Source organism: Theobroma cacao, chromosome 2 (genome assembly GCF_053813885.1).
Source record: "Theobroma cacao isolate CCN51 chromosome 2, ASM5381388v1, whole genome shotgun sequence".
In the NCBI taxonomy this organism is placed as follows: domain Eukaryota; kingdom Viridiplantae; phylum Streptophyta; class Magnoliopsida; order Malvales; family Malvaceae; genus Theobroma; species Theobroma cacao.
The window spans coordinates 16053846-16077779 of NC_142640.1; the positions used below are offsets into that span (position 1 = coordinate 16053846).

General features: G+C 31.0%; 1 protein-coding gene across 2 annotated transcripts; it reads left to right on the forward strand.

The window, feature by feature from the left end:
• The first annotated feature begins 13355 nt into the window (after nucleotides 1–13355).
• Nucleotides 13356–21368, forward strand: EMB2813 (DNA primase, large subunit family). 2 transcript variants are annotated; one of them, XM_018115129.2, is made up of 19 exons: nucleotides 13361–13666; nucleotides 14006–14067; nucleotides 14153–14256; nucleotides 14356–14437; nucleotides 14520–14579; nucleotides 14732–14789; nucleotides 15847–15866; nucleotides 16255–16338; nucleotides 16461–16525; nucleotides 17265–17313; nucleotides 17394–17441; nucleotides 17541–17630; nucleotides 17728–17787; nucleotides 18614–18673; nucleotides 19045–19119; nucleotides 19332–19417; nucleotides 20783–20876; nucleotides 20966–21073; nucleotides 21150–21368. In XM_018115129.2, exons 1-19 carry the CDS (start codon nucleotides 13531–13533, stop codon nucleotides 21168–21170), a joined length of 1362 nt encoding a protein of 453 aa, XP_017970618.1. In that variant the 5' UTR covers nucleotides 13361–13530; the 3' UTR covers nucleotides 21171–21368. The 2 variants fall into 2 exon arrangements, with proteins under 2 accessions (XP_088659321.1, XP_017970618.1); XM_088803195.1 differs by lacking the exons at nucleotides 20783–20876; nucleotides 20966–21073; nucleotides 21150–21368 and having other exon boundaries at nucleotides 13356–13666; nucleotides 19045–19181.
• Nucleotides 21369–23934: the final 2566 nt, after the last annotated feature.

The window sequence follows — 23934 nt, forward strand, 5'->3', positions numbered from 1 at the left end:
GCATTGGGAAATTTATGTAAGTTGTTTTACTATGCAGGCTGGATAAATAAATAAAAGCCACGTTATACTGTCGAAATTTTATTAAAATTGGTGGGTTAGTCACTGCAGTGACGGGTTTCCGTGGACTGCCTATTAGAGGGGCACGGTAAACCCAGTTATATAGTTACTCCGGTTGTAGAGGCGAGGAGGGTAACTCCTGGGGTAGTATTAGAGCTCACTTCACGTCGAACCCCCACGTGAATGTGTAACTCGGCCAACGCCAAGGAACGGCTGGTTTTTAAAAATAAAAATGTGTTTCACGAGTGAATATTTTAACACCCTTGGCGGACTCGGTTAGATGCCTCGGCCAAGGTATCCCCGAGGATTAGTTTTGGCTTGAGCTTTGTTTTAATAAAAGACATAAGCCTTAACAATTGTTTTGGTAAATTACAAATATTTTATGGTTTAAGAAATAAATTGAAAACATTATGAAATGGGTTGAAATTTATTGTTTAAACTTGCCTCAATTTTACTCGCCTTTAGATATTTATGATAATGTCTGTTTACTCATTAGGATTGCAAAATCTCACCCAACTCCTTTTCACCCATTTCAGGTTCAGTATAGACTGTAGATAGCTGATCTCATCGAGGACTACCATTGGATCTGCATTTTCCAAATCGTAGGTTCACAGTCCTCTTTACTTTTGTTTATTCGGGGGCCCTCTTGTTATTGTAAATTAAATTAAATATTTTGGTTTACTGTATTTCAGTATGTATAAATTTATTTAGCTTTTACGCTATAAAAATTATCCACGTATAACTCTATAAATATTGTTTTATAAGAAAATATAATATTTTTCTTAATATTTCTTTTATTTTCTTATTATATTCAAATAACCGTAATTTCGTTTTAAATGAAGATTTTAGACTTTTAAACTCATTTTGAATATGAATTATGTGTTTTGTACTTATATATTACGTTTTAGCCAGTTTCGAAATTTTTGAGAAAAAAATGACCAAAATACCCCTGTGTGGCGAAAATTTTATTTTGATTGTTTTTGATCTAAAATAGTGTATATTCTCTAAAAACTAGATATTTAACAACGATTGCTTACAAGAAAGGAAAGAAACTGATATGTAAGCCTTGCGGGGTTCCGGTTGGCATTCCGGATAATGAGTGTCAATCAGGGACGTTGCGGCGATTGTCATGGGCCTGAGGGAGGTTCCGGGTCGTGACACACAACTAATTAACACACAATTAGGCCAAATTTATCTTTACTTTTCTTCTTGGAACTTTCGGCCAACAATGGTACACTAACTCCGTGATATTTTCTACTTAATTTTCTCTCCATAATTCATTAATTCCTGCACCAAAACTATTATTTCTTAATCAAATCACCTAGAATAACATCTCATTCTTCCTCATTATTCACTTAAAGAATTCGGCTATTGATGGGCACCAAACCTTTGGTGGTTTTCTTCACTTGTTTTCATGCTACACATCATTAATCACCTAAAAACACTAACATACTTAAAAATCAAACCAATCCAAGATCATTCTCTCTCCATACCCATTTTGGCCAGCCATGAATTCACCATGAAAGCTTGCTTTTCAACCATGGAAATTAAGGGAAAATGCATAGGGAAAATAGTTCATAAACTAAAATCAAGAAATTTTACCTTTTTTCACTTGATTTCCTTGAAAATCCACACTTTTCTCTTGAATTTCTTTCCACCTAGGGTTTGTTCTTCTTTTTCCTCTCTTTCTTCTTGCTATGGCCGGCCATAATGAAGAGAAAATTGTGGTGTGGGCTGATTTTTATAGTTAAATAATATAATAATTTAAACTTACCACATGGCATTCCATGATTGGTCCATTTTTTAAATTCTTATCTTTTAAGCTTTAAATCTCCACCACACATTATTCAAGGGTCAAATATGATGATGGGTGAAGACTTTGTGCTGGAAAAATGTTCTGAGGGTGCAAACTTACAGTTTTGCCCCCGGGGTGGTAAAATTACCATTTCGCCCCTATACTCCAAATTATACCGAAATTAAACTTTTTCACCTCTAAATCTCAAATCATACTCCAATAAGTCAAATGGGGCCAAAAAAAATCTTTTCTCAAAATTTCCATTTTATCCCCAAGTGGCAAATGACCATTTGGCCCCTAGATAATGAAAATTTCGGTTTAACTCCAAATTGATCCTCGAACTCCGAATTACCATTTTCAGTCATCCCTGAACTGTGAAACTCTTAATTTCACCTTAAAATTCCTATTTGAACTAGTTCGAGGCTTAATCGACTTAATGGTACTATTAGGGGCAATATCATCTTTTAACGATTTCTCGAACTTCCTAAATATGCAAACATTCTACTGAGCATGTAAATGACATCGTAATTATTTTATAGAACAGGGTTTGACAGCCCATGTTGGTCTTCTAATATATTTTTTTTATACTATTATTACTTTACTATATGTTCATTTTATTTCTCTCATTAATCACACTACATATCCTTTAATCTTTATATTTCAATTTTGATCCTTTTTTACGTGTCTAAAAATTTCAATTTTTATCTAACTTCCTTTCTCGGTGCGTATACCACCAAAATATAAAAATTGCACCTCAACGCGGTATTACCACAATATTTAAATATTTACTTATCCACGTTGGTTTGACTTAACAAAACACGTGTATTTCACTTTTGTTGCTCATTTCTACAAAAATTCACTTGTATTTCTTCTCCCCCACTTGGATCAACCATATGATCCCTCTTCATGACTGATTTCGACATCCGGTTAAATATTAATATTTTAATATTATTTTATTCTAAAAATTTTATCTTGTCTCCTTGGTACCTAAAATACCTTATTATGCCTCAGTTGACTTCTGAATCACCTTTTTATCTTATAAATTCTCCTTCGATAAAATATTATTATTTTATTATTATTTTCTCGCGTGCAAAATGTTTTATCATAAACTATTCCTTTCATCTTTTATCACTTTTAAATATTTTAATTGACCTCAATTTGCATTCAATTAACTTTATTTATCACTATATCAAAGTATGGGACATTTCATTAGTAGACCTTTGTGGTCATACATTTTGTTATTCAATAATTGTGGTATTGGATGTTGTTTTTTGAAGAAAATACCTTAATAGCACATTTGGTTCGTAGAATAGATGAGAATAGAATAAAACAGATATGATGTGGGAATAGAATGAAGTGGAAATAGAATAGAATAGTTATTACATAGTTTGGTATGATAAATGGAATAGGATAGGAATAATTATTATGACTAATTGCAGTGTTTGATTGGTAACAATAACTTTGGAATAAGAAAAGAGTAAAAAATAAAAAGACAAAAATACCTTTTATTATATATATGATTATTTTATTTTTTAAATATTAATATTTTATTTATAATTTAATCATTAACATTGTAAAATACTAATATTTTATTTATAATTTAAATGTTATTATGATTATCTTTTTTTATTTTTTTATTTTTTAAATATTAATAATTTATATTTTCTTTATAATACTAATATTTTATCATTTAAATATTAATTTTTTATTGGTAAATTAACTATTATTTTTTACAATATTAATATTTTATTTATATTTTAAATGTTGTTATGATTATTTATTTTTATTTAATTTTATCTTTTAAATATTAGTAATTTATATTTTTATTTAAAATATTAATAATTGATTATTTAAATATTAATATTTTATTTATAATTTAATCATTAACATTATAAAATACTAATATTTTATTTATAATTTAAATGTTATTATGATTATTTTTTATTTTATTTTTTAAATATTAATAATTTATAATTGATCTAAAATATTAATAATTGGTCATTTAAATATTAATATTTTATTTATAATTTAAATATAATTATGATTAAAATATTAATACTTTTAATTAATTTTTAAATTTAAAATATTTTATATTATATAATTAATAACTTAAACTTTTTATTATAACAAGATTTATTTTTTCTCGATTTGCATTTTTCATTTTTTAATTTATATTTTCACTTAATAATTTAAAAAACAATATTTTAAAAAATTAATATTTTATTTATAATTAAAATATATTATAATTAAAATATGAAAATATTAATAATTTTTTAATTTATTAATAACTTATTAATTTTATAAGTTTAAGTTTGTAATTTTTGAAAGTAAATATGGACATTTTAGTCCAAAATGTTTGAATTGTATTCCCATGGGTGTGGCATAGCTAATACCATGAGGGATGGTGGTATTAGCTATTCCAAGCTTTTGCCAAATTTGGAGGAATAGTCATTCTTTTTTGGAATGGCTATTCCTTCCCCAAAGGCCAACCAAATGAGAGGAGAAAATTTGATAAGGAATAGAGCCATTCCCCTTACAAAACATGACGTAAAAGGTAGCTTTCTTGTGCAATCCTTTTCACTTTTATTGGGTGGAATGTGACGGTGTTAGGGAGGCTCACATTTGGGGACATATTTCTTCCTTTCTCTAAGCTATCTTGCTCATCTTTACGGGCAACATGATCAAAACTCGCCAATCTCGATCCTCTAATATACTTACAATTAAGTATCATGAAGGAGAAGGCCAATCTCCATCTCATTAGTGTCAACTATCGTCAACAACAAAGTAGTCCAAACCACCTAGTATAAGCCACTCGAAATGGCAAAAGAAAGGCTAAAACTTAAATGCCCCATCGTGCCTTATTCTTGATCTACTTTGAAGACAAATATTTGTAACATTCGGATGGCTAATCCTTATTGTAGTTGGGAAATTTACGATTGGTATGGTTACTATAAGTTTTAGTGAACTATTGCTAAATAGGAACACCATTGGAATGTTTTGACCTTTGGCGATACTATTGTTTAAAAAGAGTGTGGTTACAGCAACCCAACTCCTAGTAATGTTTCTAAAAATATGTGGCTAGATGTATTATCATTGAACATGCCACTATTGAGATAACTAACTGTTAAAAAGGGATGGTTGTTGAGAAATGCAATAATTGACAAAACTACTAGTGGGTAGTGCTACTAGCAAAAAAGATACAACAATTTAAACACAGTCAAAGTACCCAAATAGTCCTTATTCCATACATTTTGGTCAATTTAGTCTCTGTACTCAAAATCTGATCAATTTAATCTCTCGATTTTTAGAAATTTGAACAATTTAGTCCCTCCCTTTAACATAGTCTAATTTTGTCATTCAAGGTAATGACCTCCATGTTGACGTGGCAAATTTGCTAACGTGGCGATACCACATGGCACTAATATGATGACATGATACTAAAATGAAGATGTGGCAATGCCAAATGGCAATGCTGATATGGCAAATCGAAAAACAAAATTTTTCCAAAAAAAAAACTATGCTTTGTCATAAGGACTAAATTGAATAAAAATGTATAATATAAAGACTAAATTAAACAAAATTGAGGTATTTAGGGACTAAATTAAAAAAAAATTGAAAAATGCAAATATATGAGTAGATGATACATATACTTAATAATAAGCCAAATGTTTAAGTGTAAAAGATTTATGGTATTAAAAAAGATATATAAATATTTTCTTACTTGATTGTTAGATTCCATAATAGGTACATTAATCTATCTTCTTTGCAAAAATTAAATTTGAATTCTCTTTTTATGAAAAAAAAATATAATATTTTATAGAGTTATTTTTATTAATATCATTATTAAAATCATTATCTCTCAATTTTTTTTTATTAAACTTGATATTATTTATAATGAGATAATTTCATAGTTCATTTATAAAAATAAACAAAAAGATTTAATCACCCTTTTTAATATATGTAAGAAAACCAAAGTTTTAACATTTGATTTTTAGTACTTGACAAAATATTTCTTTCCTTAAGTATTTTGTTTACCTTATAATTAAATTTAAGTTATTAGTGCCAAAAGCCAAAAGCTTGATTCTAACTATGATTTCAATTTGATAATTTAAAAAAAAATCATAAAAATTTGATTGAAATTGGAGATCAAAGAGATCACAAAATTTATTAAAACCACAAATTAACCTTATAAATATTTTTTTTCCATCACCAAATTGTCATGACCTAAATCGAGGGCCATCACTGGCTCAAAGGCATCGATGAGAGTTACCCTCTTAACCCATGCAAGGTAGACCTGACAATTTTAGATACAACACGTTAACACGACAAGGAAGACACGGGGTTAAACAGGTTTGGGTTTGGCTTTAACTTATTTCATGTTTAATTGTGTCAGACACGTATGTTTCGTGTCTAATAGTGTCTGACATGTTTAAGACACAAAAATTTTTGTATCTTAACATGTCAAACACAAGTAACACGTTTATTTAATCGTGTTAATTGTGTTATCATGTTTAAATGTATAAACGTGTTTGATCATGTTATCGTATTTAAACGTGTACACATGACATGTTCTTGTTAAAAATTAATAGTCAAAGATTGTTTTAGCCTTACTTCAATAATAATATTTTTAAATTTTATAAAGATAATAATGTAATTATGTCATGCCCAAACCCTAATTTTAAATTTTGTTTTGTTATATTTGATGTTATTGTTATTTGTTTTGTTATAATTGTTTTTATAATTATTGATTTTAAATTTAAATAATAAAATTATATTTAATTGTAAATATTTTTATTTAATCGTGTTAAACGTGTTAATCGTGTTATTAATCGTATCGTGTCATATATTGACACATTTAACAAATGTGTTAAATGTGTCGTGTCGTGTTATATGGTTATTAAACGTATACGTATACATGTTTCAGATTTAAGACACGAATAGTATTCATGTCGTGATCATGTTTAACCTTAACGTGTTTCGTGTCTGACACATTTAAGATATGAAAATATGAATTGCCAGGTCTAATGCAAGGCTAAAATGAACAATTCAAATCAAATACTCAGATTTACCTCATGGGACTAATCACCATCAAACTGTACATCAAACATGCATAAATATATTTAAACACATAGGATCATGTCATAATAGTTTGCACGCTCATGCTCAAAAAGCATAAGCGACATATATCAAATAACACATATAGGCCATCCCATAGCAAATACAAAGTGTAGCCATTCCACGGCAATTTTTGAAGTACATGTCATTTATTACAAGACATAGCAAAATATTATCCATGATAGTCAACATAAATGACCAAAACAAATAGAAACAGTGGAGTACGACTCGAAAGAAAAAGGATGACGCCTATTGGATTCCAGATGTTCACCTACCCAAGATTAACTGAAGTATTGGCTATTCTTAATGGACAGTGAAACAACTATTGATCTGTAAAACAATTTCATCTTACATGTGTGAGTTATAAATAACTCCATGAGCAGATATGGGGAAGGGGAACAAGCTAAACGGGAGAGTATTTGTCAACAATACTTTTAAAACAAATGCAAGTAATCCAAAGCAAAGTCCAAAATTCAAGCAATTATCAACTTCCAATTTCATAGTATCAATTACCATTTCACATAGTTGTGAAGCACTAAGTAGTATGGACAACCAAATCGAAGTGTGCTGTAGCACCAAAGTGGTCAGATACATGATAGTAATCAACTGTGCATCAAGGTGGTAGGACTGTATGAACTACCACAAAACCAAATCAAGGGTAGGACCATGTCAACTACCAAACACAATCATCTCAAAGGGGTAGGACCTTGTCAACTACCAACGAAACCAAATCAAAGGGTAGGATCATGTCAACTACCTAATCAAGCTAAACATTATGCACATTGGCTAGTGTCAATTGTCACTAGCTACAGGTCCATAACTCATGCAGGCTCCATTGAAACATTTTTATACTATGATTCCATATATCAAAACATTCATTTACAAATGAATAGATAAATCCACTTGCTATCCAAGAACAAAGATTTAAATAAAATAAATACAAGTGTACAAGGTTCATCTCAAGCAAGTATATTCTCGATCATCAACTAGTCACAAACAAACATTGATTTTTTTAGAGGTATTAAACACTTGAAAGGCTTGTTCCCCATGCTCAAAACTAAATACATAATAACATATTTACATATTATATCTAGCTTTCTTGAAACTCGCTTGAAACCATTTTTCATGTCACAAAGTTCACCAAAATATGTTGCTATGCAAGGTTGTAAAATAGGCATGCTTAATTATACTAAAATAATTAAAAACACTGCATCTACCCATTTCTTGAAACGTGTCTTCTCCTTGTGGCACTTTTCATCGAAAGCTCGACTTCTACAACAATCCCAAATTACTTTAATAGCACCTAAAAATGATATTCGATCATCAATACTCTCAAAGTTATAATAAAATGATATTTAATCATCAATATTCTCAAAAACCCCTAATTATTTTGGAATACTTCGAATACCCACTTTTAACCTTATTTAATCTTCACTTGTTTCCAATTATTTTCACCAAACTTTCATCCAAACTTCATACACATTAAGTAAATAACTTATTTTACCTATTTTTCCTCATTGGTAAGCTTCTAGTAGAGAGATCTAGCCAAATCTTGAAAACCTAGAAAAATTTCTAGCTTTTAAAGAGAGAAACAAAATCCATCAAAATCAAGCTTTTAGGAGTGAAAATTATTACATTTAGCCTTTAGAATCCAAGATATTTTGATGGATTGAAAAGTAGGAAATTTGAGAGAAAATGGGTTGTAGAACAAAGGAATTGGTGAAACATGAAGTAAGTTTCAATTTTAAGGCTTTTAAACCAGTTTGAAGCTAAATAGGTAACCTAGGATCGACTATGGAGAGTCTATAGTTGATCTTGGACTAGTAGGTTTGATATTTTATCCATTTCCCCTTCACAAGATTGACTATAAAAGGTCTATAGTCGATCCTGGATCAGAATGTCTTTTTTTGCTCAATTTTCCTTCACAAGATTGAATATAAAAGGTCCATGTCAATCCTGGAACAATAGGTTGGTATTTCCTCTATTTTTTTTCTTCCTAGGATCGACTATAAAGGGCTTATAGTCAATCCTTGGCCAGAACCCTTGCCTCCCCCTACTTTTTATTTCACAGAATCAACTCTCTATGCATTGGGATCGACTTTCAAAGTTCAGACTTGTGAAAATTATTTCTTTTAAGGCTTAATCTCATCATAAATCTCTTCCACAACCTCGAACCATTCATATAACATGAAATCCTCACATATAAATATCCAAATATATCATCAGAAGTCAAAATCTCAATTAGACTTCAAACCATATAGTTCACCATATTCAAGCTCTGAGATTTGCAGTCTAAGTGCCACAATTATCATTCTTATCTCAACTCATCAAGAATGCTTAATATCCAATCATGTACTCATCACCCAGATTTAAATCCTCATTATGCTTTATGTCATATAATATACAAATCAAAACTTAGCATAATTTGCAATAGGCATCATATTTATCAAGGTGCCAAACAATGCACTATACCATTCATATGCCCAACATATGTACAACATTAGTTTGAGCCTTTACATGCTTGTATATCATATTCATTGCTCTATAGATATAAGCATATCCTTAAGCTTTTAAACATATACACCAAAAATTCAATTTAGCTCATCAATTGGCTTGGTTCACCTTACATAATTCATACCAAAAATCGAGGGTGTTACACAAAACCTGCAAAACAAAAAGAATATTTATTATTATTTTTTTTGAAATTAACATTATCATATAACATTTTTATATATGTTTTGATCAAGGGTCATAAAGAGGAGCTTAGGTTGCATTCCAAAAGTTGGCATTGGTGTAGGATAATCAAATAACCTTGTGGTCCACAATGAGTAATTAAATTTATAATTCTTTTTTGACTAAAAATATGTCATTGTTAATAATAGATGATTGATGATGAATGGTGGTCCTCATAAAAAACCAGCATATGTGACTATCAAACAAAGGTATGGCCTTTCATTAAAATGTTTCCCTAACATTGACTTTAACTTCTTTGGTGTTTCAATGGAAGATTGAGAAAACATCAATAGTTGTCTACATGTTCTACTTTTGGTATTTTCTCAATCTTCCATCGAAACACCAATTACTCCAACATTTCAAACTTTATGATTTTAGTGCAATGCAATCTTTAATAATATAAAAATAACTCTATAAAATATTAAAAAAATTTATAAAAGGAGAATTTAAATTTAACTTTTACAGAGAAGATAGATTAATGTACGTATTATGCAATTAAATAATCAAGTAATAGCCAAGGGTAGTTTCATCATTTTCTCTAATAGGCTCACAGAAGAAAGTTTTATGATATTTTAATGTCTAAATAGGCATAAAACCGCATAAATGATGTGTAATGATGAAAACATGAAGAAAACTAAAAGTTTCAATAATTTTCATAATAGGGGTAAAATGGTCATTTTTCATCTCGAGTCAAAATTTTTAAGTTTTCATGAACCCGAACATTTCTAGACCATTATGGACCTTCTCCTAGTGTCAAAGGAGTAAAAAGATTGCATAAAAGATTGGAGGAGAATAAGCTAATTTGTGGAGGGGCATTTTGGTAATTTAAGTGGAGTGGATAAGTTTGGCTATAAATATCTTCTCCTTCCAATAGCTTCTTGAATTTCCAGCAGCTTGTCTTCTTCTTATTTTTCCATCTCATGTTGCTTCCAACCTCCATGGAAGCTTGATATGGAGCTTGCATAATTTTCTCTCTCTAGCTCTAGTTTTCATACTTTTGTGCCCTTTTGACTAGAACCCTTATATTTTTTCACTCTCTCACTTCAAAACCCTTGATAAATCTTATTTCCATACTTTCTCTCACTAGTTGGGCATTCTAGAGAGAGAAAGAGAGAATTACCCCATTTGTTTGGAAACTATTGGAAGAGAATTCAACTATAAAGAAACCCTAGGGTGAGTGATGAACCAAGCTTGATTTTTAGCTGTGAATAAGGGCTAGTAATTGGGATTATGAGTTGTTTTATTGTTGAGTATGTTCATTCCTTTTATAGTGATTAAGATAGTGAACATAGATAGCCATTTAAAGTGGCAATTGAAGCTTGCTAAGGGATAGCGTTTAGGGTTCATAAGTATGAATTGACATTATGGTAATGTTAATTTGATGGTAGGTTCTAACGAAGCCCCATCACCCCAATTGGATCATTAGGGAAATTAGAATCAGCTAAAGACTCAACAACATACCGATGAGTGAACTGCCTTCAAAACTTGTATTGGGAAATATAATGTATTTGCCACACATTTGAATGAATTATCAAGTTTTTCATAAAAACAAGTGCCTTGGAAACAAGCTTTTGCTAAATGGTTTTATGTTGTGATATGTGATTGCTATGGCTTCATGCACTATTGCAATATGATGATATATATATGTGTGCGTTGTGCATGATGATTGATATTGTGTATGATGACTGTAACCGTGTGTGTGCACGATGTGGGGAGATGCACATGCTGGTAATGATGGTGGTGTGAGAGATGGATGATGATAGTGCTTGTGTGCACGATGTGGGGGGATGTACACGATGTCACTAATTGTGCACGATGTGGGGGAATGCACATGATGGCGCCTATTATATGCATGATGTGAGGGGATGTAGATGAGTCGGGTGTGATTATGATGATATGGATGTTATTTATGTATGTATGCATATCTTTACTTATGAAATGAAAGAGTATGAAAATGATATATGATTGAAATGTATGTGAAACTTGATACATTGCACTTTGGGGATTTCATGTGTTTCATGTTGTCGGTGTCATTTTAACAGGATGGCTATTATTGAGGGAATGGAAATCTTGTTCATGTTGCTCTGTTCTCGCTGCAACGAAATTCATTCTCATTGCAGCAAGAAACTCTCAAGTTTTTGAGAGCCTCTCTAGTTTGGTTCTCGTTGTAGCAAAAATGCATTCTCGCTGCAGCGAGAAAGGTACTGTAGCTTCTCGCTGCAGCGAGAAACATTCTGTTTTGGGATCAAAATTTCAATGCAGCAAAAAAATTTCTGTTTTGTTTCCTTTTTGGTTCGGTTGCTGCTCCATTTTCCATTTCTTTGGTACCATAGTTGAGCTTGGACTTTCAACAATAAGGAATAAGTGAATTAAGTTTAAAATGAGTAGGTTTGGTGAGAAACCCTCAGCCAGTGGAGGAACCCTCGTTCGGCTAATAACTTAATCCCAACGTTGCTGCAGTAAAAATTCATTCTCACTGCAGCGTAGCTGCAGCGAAGATTCGTTGTCGCATTTGACTTACTTGTGTATCATTGAAGCCTTCATTTTTCAAATTATTTGTTATGTATAAGTTCATCATTACCAAGTGATTAATTATTTAAGGGTTTAATGAGGGGTTTTCAATATGAATGAAATTAAATTGCATTGTTTTAAAACAAGTGCATTATGATTTTAAATTCTCTCTTATGGTTGTTTGTTCCCTTCCTTGTTCACTCACTGGGTTTATACTCACTGTTTTCAATTTCATGTTTTCAGATCACGAGGCAGCCGGTAACTAGGACGAGGTGTCCTCGTAGATTTGTATCCATCTTTTAGTAGGTGTCTCGGCATTCAGTAGCTGTACATTCGTCCGAGTCTCTCTGCTGGAAGTCGAGTATTCTTTTGTTGTGTATAGACAAACCTAATGTAAATTATTAAAATACACATTATAAACGATGTATATACACTTGTTTGGTATGCTAGTATGAGGTGGCAATGTTTAATATTATTTTGATTCTAAGTTATGAAATGTGACTTATCAGTTTATGATGGAATGATGACCATATCAGATTAATAGACTTGCTTGGGCTTAGTGGACTACGTCCATTGGGCCCATGCGCCGGTCATGGTCTGAAATTTTGGATCGTGATATTTCTTAACACCATATATCTTTTGCACTTAAACATTTAGCTTATCTACTCAAAGATTTATATTTTTTAAATAATTTTTTTTCAATTAAGTCTATAAACATTTTAATTTTGTTCGATTTAGTTCCTATATTATACTTTTTTATTCAATTTAATCTTTATGATATGACATATATTTTTTTAAAATTTTTTTTCTTAATTTGCCATATCAACAATGCCACATGGCATTGCCATGTGGCACTACCACGTCAACATTGGCACGTGGTATTGTAACATCATGATATCAATGTCACATGGCACTGTCACACCAGTATTGAAGTCATCACCTCTAATAGTAAAATTGGGACAGTGTTAGAGGAAAGACTAAATTATTTCAATTACTAAAATTCAGAGACTAAATTGATCAAATTTTGAATATAAAAACTAAATTAATGAAAATGTATGAGTATAAGGGACTATGTGGATAATTTAACCATTTAAACACCGTTGAAACAAAATAAATTCGTTAAAAAATATGAAAAAAATTCGCAACTCAGTAGCGGACCATTTCCCCGCCAATTTCCTATCTGCTTCAACGTTTGGGCGCGCTTTTCCTATCAGCCCTACGGTTTATTTTTGGGAAACAAAAAGGATTTATCCCAAAAAAAAATAAAGGAAGAAAACGCCGTTTGTAAGAGAAGAGGAAATAAACCCGAAATAGGAAAAATGCAAGTAGTTCGCTGTCATAGGAGATCCAGTTCCAATGACGTCGTCGTTTCCACTCTTCCTCTGTACCGATCTGCCCCTCCACTCGAAGTCCGTCTTGAAGATTTCGAGCTTTTTGCCATGGATCGACTCCGAGGTATCCTATTTTCCTTTGCTAAAGCTTTAATTCGTCAAAAACAAAAAAATTCTCATACGTACATCTTGGGTATTTGTAATTTTTTGGACTAACTGGTTTTTTACTGACGAAGTGATACTTAATCAGTAAAGAAGAGGAATAGAAATGATCGGATTCAGTGTTGTGATGGTTCTGTACCGTTCAATTTCTCCTGGAGTGAGAGAAGATAGGGTTTTTGAGTACAAGTTTAGCTATTTCTATTAGGAGCTTAACAAATATAGTTGAATGGCATGTTGAGCTCTACGAAAGTATCATTTTTTGTTTTTGTGTTATCTAATTTCTTTTAATTGCTCGATGCAGTTCTAAAAGGCATCTCCGATGGATTATCCCGTGGAAAAAAACCTGAAGAAATCGCAAAATTGGTAATACTATCCACTTGGTATTTACATATTTTTTGACAAATTTGTTTTGTTTCGCTGTCCAATTTAACATACTGGATTTGCTTAGGCAATGGATCACTGGAAAGCAAATATGAGATATCCGCAGGCAACTGAGGATGTAAACAAGGATAACATATCACACTTTGTCCTTCGTCTTGTGTATTGTAGAACGTAAGCTGGTGATATTCTTGATGTCATTCGTTTTTTTTTTCTAATCTTTTTAATTTATTAATAACAATAATTGTCATTTTATTTATTTGTTATGGTTAGCGAGGAGCTAAGGAAATGGTTTTTGTCCATGGAGACTGCTCTCTTTCGCTACCGTTTTCATTCTGAAAGCTCTGAGGCACAGGTAGCACATGCTCATTCTTTTTCAGTGTTTGGTTTTCTGGTTTATTGAGCACATTCTTATTGCTTGTATGCTGATGTTATAGAGGGCACTGATGTCTGAGTTTAACCTTCCATACAAGGCAGTCAGCAATGCAGAATTTGAGGTAATCATGCTCACTCTTTCTAATTCTTTAAAGCTACTTGTTTTGAGCAAGATGCAATTGCATAACCTTGTTGTGATAGTACACATGGTGCCTTCTTAATTTTGTCTAAATTTTAATTTCCTAGTAACTGGAGCTATTTTGTTTCTTCGCAGAGTGTAAAGGATAAATTAGTCCAAGTTGCTCGTTCTATGGGTCAGACTTTACTTCCTGGTATGAGATTACTGACTGGCTTCATTGGCCATTCCTTAGGGGGAAGGCATAAGTATCTCTGTCTTATTACGTTCCTTCTCATCTCGCATAAAGTCATTTTGTTATGAATGACATTTAAGTTTGGACCATGTTAATTTCTAAATCTGTACATTGTAGATGTGTTAGTTTCTGATGGTTACAATGCTAGAACTTCAGTTTTTTTTTTTTATTATCATTTTTATAATGGGCAGGATACCATGAAACAAGGATATGAGAAAGAATTCTCTGGAATATTATAAACAGAGTTCAACAAGGAATGATTAAGGTGGGTAGATTAGGCAATAGTGGAAAAATGAAGCTTAAAATAAAGTTACTAATTTGAAAATTTAACAAGCTAGTAATATACTAGTATTTTCTTCATATATCAGCAAGCTGGTGGAATCTAAAGATGATCTTGCTTGAATCTCAAGTGATTCAATCAGCATTGAATAGGGTAATGGTTTCATACAGCATTGGTTTAACATCTATTGTTAGATGTACTGCTAGTTATAAAATTTTTCCATGCCATTGAGGATTATCTCTTGGAATGCTCTCATTTGACTGGTATATCTTTTCCGTTATAATCTGGCTTGACCAAGCATGAAAACAAACAGCAACAATAAGTTTTATGTGTTATGGAATTTTTAATATGTCTTCTTTATTTTCAAACACTTGAAATTTCTCTCCTGTGAGGTTCAATATGAAGCTTAAGCAAATCTTGATTGAAATTATCACTTCTTATATTTTTGACTATTATGCTTGGGTTATATCAATCTGTTTGGCTTTAGAAGGAAAATGATGAGGCAGATAAAGACTTTCAATGGCTGCTTCTGTTTCATTTTGCTCCAGAATGCACTCAGTAATTGATTTCCTGTAGATAATTTAGGTTTTCTTGAAAACATTCATTCATTCCTCTCATTATGTATTCTTGTCTTGGTCATAAAACTATAATTACCAGTAACTAAAAAAGGTTTTCTCTGATCCTTTGTCTATGTTGTGATTAGATTTTCTTTCTTTTTTTATCCTCTTTGTTTTGCAGCTGATGCGATATTCTACAAGGTACACTTGTGTTTTCTTGATGCTTCTTCTACATGTCAAACAATTGCAGTGGTAGCTTATCTTTGAGAAAAAGAAATGTCTAACATGATTTGATACAGGAAGTGATCTCCCATAGCTATGTGTTGATTTAATGTAATTAACCTATGTCCATGGCAATACAGTTAGATTGCTCTGGTCCATTGACTCATATACATGGATAGAAAAAGAAAGAGGGAAGGATTAAACAATGTTAAATCTAATAACATTTTGGGTTGGTGATGTGTATTCAGAGAGAAGACTGATGGTCTCATAGTCAGTCTTCTTAGGCCCTGGGTTATTCCTTCGATTGAAACCTGATATAGTTGCTAGTTTTACCTGACTCATTTGTATGTGCTTCTTCCCCATGAAGGTGCCATTTGAAGAAGTTTCAGAACTTGTAGCTGGTCGTCGAGTGTTCATACATAAAGGGCATGCATATGTTGCTATGAATCAGGTAATTGTTATCATTTTCTACTAATCTTTGAATCTTACCTTAAAAATATTGAATATAATCAACATGAATTAACATTTGTACTTGCCATCTCTCACTTCTCCTAATCTGTATAATCTTTCCAGGTGGTTTCTCTTGTTGTGACTCAATTTCGAAGTAATCTATCGAAGGCACTCATTTTAACAAACAGGTTTTCCTTTTTGTCTATCCAAATCTCCAGAAAGTGCCACTAAAATATGTTTTGAACGTATGCATTGGTCTTTTTCAAGCAATGAATATCTCTGCTGTATGTTAGGATTGGTTTGCCAACTTGATCTAGAACATCCTGCATATATCCCAGATTTCATTGGCTGAAATGCACATCATAGCAGACACAGTTTACATGACAATTTGTTACCGCAAAGCAATTTTTAGAATTACATGCATATTATGCATGTTGTCATTATTAGTTGGTGATATGTTTCATGCTGATGACTAGAACTGTTTATTATGGGATATATTCCATGCTGCCATCATAATCTCCACATTCACCAGAAGCAGTGACACTATTATGCTTGCTATCATCATCATTCTGGTAGGCAGCAAGCAAATTTTTTGGTGCACAACACTTTAGTCTCACTCTTTGTCATAACCCCAAATACAAAGGAACATGCCTGGCATTTTCTTTCATGGATTGTCATAATGCATCTTCTTAGTATGTTCTAGTTCAAGTTTATTACCAGCACGCAGCTGCTGAGATGCATCATACTCATTTCTCTTGTGCTGAAACATTGTAATCATATTCTTTAAAGGAAGAAAGTTTATGTAGTACATCCAAGTTTCTGCTGAGAACTTCTTTTCCTTTTGCCTCTTGTGCAATTTTTTGTTTGTCCATAAAATTAAGTTTTAAGGTATTTATTGAGTTTCAGAACTTGCAATTTTGCTTGCAGAAAATGGACATCTACCATCAGAGAGCAAGAGAAGGATCGCCTGACTCCAGTGAGTATTGGAGTCTGAACCTTTTTACTGATTTTTTTGTTTGATTTTGACCATTTTCTGTTTCTTGAGCTATTGTTTAGATTGTGGAAGCCCTATGCACAAGCTATCTGGGGCCTGACTACTCTCAGGTGCCTATATATCATTGTATCAGCTCATCTACTTTCCTTTGATTATAGGTGTTTTATGTTTAAGCTTAATTTTCTACATTCTTTTGGCTGCATTCTTAGCCAAAAGAATTTGCAGAGATATCTATTAAGGACATTGATCAAATTGCAAAGACTTCATTTCCTCTCTGTATGAGACACCTATTTGAAAAGGTAAGAAATTGGATTGTGCAAGTTGTCATTATCTTCAGTTTTCTCTGCTTTCTTTTTTTCTAAGAAAAATAATTCTGCTATATCTTTCACTTTTCAGGTTAGAGAGGATCATCATTTAAAGCATGGAGGAAGGATGCAATTAGGTCTTTTCTTGAAGGTTATACTTTACTACTTGCATGAATTTGTCTTCCGGGTAGTTGCCTGTAACAGTAACATTATAAACATGTAATCCTGGGAAATCAGATAAAGTCATAAAAGCATGGTACTCCTATCTTATGGCTAGATATGCATCAATGCTTGCATTAATGCTTGTTTTAAAACATCTTGTTTGTGTGTGATGTGAAGCATCTAACCTAAAGCCAATTGACAATAGGTGGAGGTTCAATTTCAATTAAATGTTGCTGCAAACTCTGAACTTAACTTATATGTGGTCAATATTAACTACAGAAACAAGTGGGCCTAATGCTTCGACAACAAATAAGGAGCAAACAACATAACTAATGGGGCATCAGACAACTTAAGCTCTGATAACATGCTAAGCATCCAACTTAAAACCAATGGCCAATAGCTGGAGGGGCCATTTTCTATATTTTGAACTTAGGATACTCTAAACTTAATCAATGTGGAATTTATTGTCAACACTTAAGATGTGAAAACATATAGGATTTGCATGCTTAATGACTTATACAAGATTTGACACTATACGTCCACAAGATAAACCTCTTTTGACACTGCTTTCTATTTGTGACTTGAATTTGATTTTGAGTACTGAAAGTTCGTAAGAATTGCATAATCTCTTTATCCTTATTTTCCCTTTGCTTCCCATTATGTTGTTTAGCAAAAAGGTAAAGCAACTACGAATAATGACAAGCTTAGAGAACTGCAAATATTGCTTGTTGATAAATCATAACATGTTCTCTTAAATGTGATTCCTCTATTTTTCGTGGTTCTCTTTGTCTTTTTTTTTCCTTTCGTCTGCTCAGGGTGTTGGGCTGAAGGTTGATGATGCGCTAGCATTTTGGAAAGCTGAGTTTGCACAAAAGGTTAGTGGTTTGTGCACAAGTATTTTGTTACTGTATTTATTGTGCCATGGTATTTTATTTACCTTCTAGTTGTCACTTTCTTTATCCTTGGTATTTCATTGTCAACAACAAGCAGGAAAAGATAAAAAGGAAAAAAGAAACATTTAACCATGGGCATTTGTTACAAATATTATTTCCATATTACACTTGCTGCTTTAAGTCTGGAAAGTCTGTCTCATGCATGGAGGGTAATTCCCCTCTTCCCCTCTCCATAACAAATATCTAATATAGTGGTAGTTTTTGTTTAGTTTTAATGTCTTACGATGCCTTGTTTCTTGCAGCCCACACAGTGGCTACTGGTTAATTAACAATGAATCATTTTCTTCTTGTAGGTTGGTGCAGAGAGGTTTGACAAAGAATATGCATACAACATACGCCATAATTATGGAAGAGAAGGGAAGAGAACAGTAAGATACCATCTTATCCTTATTTGAAAGTGGGATATGTATCAACATTGGATTAGCAAAGGGTATTTACAATCACTTCAGAAACAGTAGAAGTTTATTTACCATTAATTTTTTATTTACGGGTTCTGAGGTTTTTCGCCTTTTTCTTCATCTTTGGAACTTGAGTATGTGTATGATCATGTTTTGTTATAATTATTTGATGGTTATGGCAGGATTATACACCTTATTCCTGTCAGAAAGTTATCTTGTCAACTCCTGGTGTTGGAGACCATCATGGCTGCCCCTATAGGCATTTCAGGTCAACATCTCAACCAGCTTTCTTTCTTTAGGACAGTTAGCTAGGTTTCATGGGAATGGTGTTCCTCATAGAAAACTTTGTTGGATAGATTCCTTTGATTGAATTATAATGGTTTTGTTTTTCCTCTTTCAAACAATTTAACTTGGTTAAGTATCACAAGGATTAGCAGTGGCCATTAGCAAATAGTTTTTATAGACCTCTCTGATTTTTTCACCAAGTATATTATCTTGAACATCTCAAATGCATCTCCAGACATGCTAACTTGCTAAGTAGACACAATTAATATAAAATCATTGCTTGTTATGGATATGCTATCACTGCATTCCAGCCCTATGGTGCTTCATTTATTGGCCATCTTTTTTAACTTCATGACATTAAAAATGCTTAGAGAGGCTCAATTGATGGAAGTTAAGCAACCATTTCTTTCAACTTTCTTCTTTAATATAGGAAATTGAATAGTTATTTAACTTTAATCTTTAAGGTGTTTCTTGTTTAAGATGTGGCTGGGATGAAGAAATGTGACTTAAAAAGCTACTCACTTTGTAAATAGCATTGCTAGAAGTCAATCATTAATGTGTTTCCTGGTTTTGTCACTGCCTGGGCACTGAATTTTGTTTACAGCTTTAGCTTTCTTCTCACTAACTGTGTCTAGAAATTGATTAAATTTTATCCTATCTTATGCTCATCTGAAATTGTTATAGGAGTATTAGCTATCTCCTTTTGGCTTAGATGTTATATTAGCTATCGGGTTTATGTGGCTACAGAAATATTTTTTTCCTTTTAGTAGATCTCTCATTAGCATTCTTCCACAGCACAAGAACTCCTTTATTTCACAGCAGTTAAGGCCAACATGTCTTGTTCCTCCCATGCCATATCCTAGCCAAAACTTATATTTGTCGCGTTGCATTTCTGCACATGTAATGTAAGGCATCTCTATTGATGAAGGATGTAGAGACATTACCAGTGGTTTCATGCTCACCATCTACCAGAAAATCATTCTTTTATAATGATCATATACAAGTGGTCTAGATGAAGCCACTTAGCACTTGAGTCTCTTGAAATAGTTTTTGTAAATTTGTAAAAACTCCTGATTTCTCCATTTTAGATAAATTCAAAGCATCATATTTCCTTTTCACCTTTTATTTTTTATCTAAAGCTAATTACACGGATGAGGTTTAACCAATTTGAACTCCAAGACAACAACGGATGATAAATAGATTTAGATGCCTGAATTTGCATTACTCTAAATCAATTTATCGGTCGTATTGCAAATGCTTGAATTTTTTGATAGTATAGTTTAACTAACCATAGAGGCATGTTTAGTAAGTTGTACATGTTATATTGCTTGCTATTTTGACATGACAGTGAGGAGAATCTAAGGGCCGCACTTGCAAGAATGGGAGTTGGCAGTCGCATAGTGGAGGATGTAATAGACAAAGCGCGCAATAGGCATTATCAGGTCATAAGATTGCCAACTGTCTTTAAGCTTACTCTGACTTGTTTTAGGTTATTGTTCTATAACTGTGAGCAATGGTAAATTGTGCGCAGTTGGCATGTACCTTAACATTTGAAGCTGTTCATGGCTCATCATGCGACGCGGGTATCAATCATCCCAACCAATATTTCATTGAGAGCCAAAAGATCCTGCAATCAAAGGTAGATGCTCTATTGTCTGATTCATGCTATATATCCAGATCTACTGTCTGACCCATTTCTCCTTTACCATTGCCAGAATGGTTCTATGGCACAATAAATATGTTAACCAGGCAGACAAGGATATCCAGTATTTTACCTACAACCTTTTTTTTTTTTTTTGTAATATTATGTAAGTATCCCCTATCTAATAACCGTTTTAATTTTGTTTTCGTTCAACTCTGTTGGTGTTTGGCTCAGTTTATCAAAGTTCTTTTCACTACAAACGCGTAAGAAAGGCGTTTGTTTGGTTTTTAAATTTCTTAAATTTTTAGCTAACCTTGTAAATAACAATTTTTTAAAAAGTATTAACTTATAGTAACAAATATTTAATAAATTTATTATTTGGTTTAATAAAGTGGAATTTTTTATTTTTAATTATTAATTAATAAATTAAAATATTATCAAATAGTTTTTCACGTTTTACAAAATTTTGCATCAAGTTTAGCAAATGTTATATTGAATTATCTTTACATCGCTTTTAGATTAATTTTATTTGAACAACACTTCTTACAGAATGTCGTGAGTATCTTACTATGAATTTGATTAGTGTTAATATTACATAATTAACAATATTTTAAAACAAAAATTTTCTTTTTTACAGAAAATGTAGTAATATTTTCTGGTAATTAAAACAAATTATATTTAGGGAGGGAGGCTTTTTACTTAATTAGTCTTTTCAGTATGTGCATTGCACATGGATAATTTAATATATAAATATTAAAATTTTGAAATTAAATTTTTTTTAATAATATATATAATACTATAGTAATTTTTTGAAAAGTAGTACTACAATATTATAATTACTTTTTTAGTTTTTTAAAAAATACGTAATTTTGGTCTCGTTTGATAACACAGGTGTTTGTCTTTTTTTATTTTTGTTTGTAGAATTATAGAAACATTAAAAAAAACATGTTTTGTAATTTTATTTTTGTTTTTTCTTTTTGGAAAAATATCAAAGTAAACAATTTTGGACTTAATCATTACAAAGGAAAAGAAAATGCATAAAAATAACCGAAAAGCAAAATATCCAATTTTGGGGAGAATGGATACAATGATACTATCAAAACTCTGGTTAAAAAATAGCCCCAAGGCATCCAGACAAAATCATGGCCAACCAATATGTCCGAATCATTTTCCTAAATGTCCGGGTCTTGACAACAGAAGCTGTCCGGGTCTAGACATAATTCGTACTATCCGAGTGCTTTAACATTAATGTTACCCGTATAAAGATCCCCAAGCTGCTGTCCAAATAACCACACACACATATTTCAAAGCTTATCAGAACGCAGACATAATAACGCCAAAAGAAGTTATCCAGACAACAAAGAATCTGCCACATTTAATAAAACCGTTCCATACCAAAGCTCACCTATTTCAGCTAGCAAGAGGGGTACAACTTCTACAACTTCTAGCATTTTAAATTGGTGAATGTTAGTCTAATCTTACTATAAGGTCAATTAATAAAATTTTTAAAAAATAACAAAAATTTGTATAACAGATTAATAGGTAAACAATATATATAATTTTTAAATTTATCTATTTTAAGATAATAGCGTAGGTAATTTTTAAATTTGTTTAGTTTATTTTAAAAGTTATTTAACTTTTAATTTTATTTTATTTTTTACTTTAAACTATAAGAATATTATTTTTTAGATATTAAAATTATATTTAATTAACTAATTCAATAAAAATTATTATTATCACTTATTACGTTAATTCTCACACATTTACGTTAAGATTTTAAATTTACTTATTTCACTTTTACAAGATTTTATATCAATTCTTACAACTTTACGTCAAACTTTTTCAATAGTAACTTTTAACTATAATTATCGTTATCTTTATTATTTTTTATTTAAAATAAAAATTTAAATATTGTTACATACTTTTATCTCGATAATATAAATATAAATGTTTATTTTTCATTAAAATTAGATTTTTCTTACTTAATTAACTTATTGTGTTAACTCTAATACATTTACGTTAAGATTTAAAATTTAGTTATTCCACATTTATAAGTTTTTATGTCAATTGTTACAGTTTTACGTTAAGGCTTATTTATGTCAATTTTGAACTATAATTATTATTATTATTATTATTATTTATTTAAAAATTAAAATTTATATATCGTTAAACACTTTTAGCTCGAGAATATCAATTTAAATATTTATTTTTTACTAAAATTAAATTTTTTTTACTTAATTGACTTGTTACGTTAACTCTCACACATTTACGTTAAGATTTAAAATTTAGTTATTCCACCTTTATAAGTTTTTCCGTCAATTGTTGCAGTTTTATGTCAAGGTTTATCTATGTCAATTTTGAATTATAATTATTTTTATCCTTATTATTCTTTGTTTAAAAATTAAAATTCGTATATCGTTAAATATTTTTAGTTTGAGAATATAAATTTAAATATTTATTTTTCACTAAAATTAGATTTTTTTACTTAATTGACTTGTTACATTAATTCTCACATATTTATGTTAAGATTTAAAATTTAGTTATTCCACCTTTATAAGGTTTTACGTCAATTCTTACAATTTTACATCAAGTCTTTTCTATGTCAATTTTGAACTATAATTATTTTTATCATATTATTCTTTATTTAAAAATTTAAATTTGTATATCGTTAAACACTTTTATTTCGAGAATATAAATTTAAATATTTATTTTTCACTAAAATAGATTTTTTTTTACTTAATTGACTTGTTATGTTAACTCTCGCATATTTACGTTAAGATTTAAAATTTTGTTATTCTACTTTTATAAATTTTTTCATCAATTGTTACAGTTTTATGTCAAGGCTTATTTATGTAAAT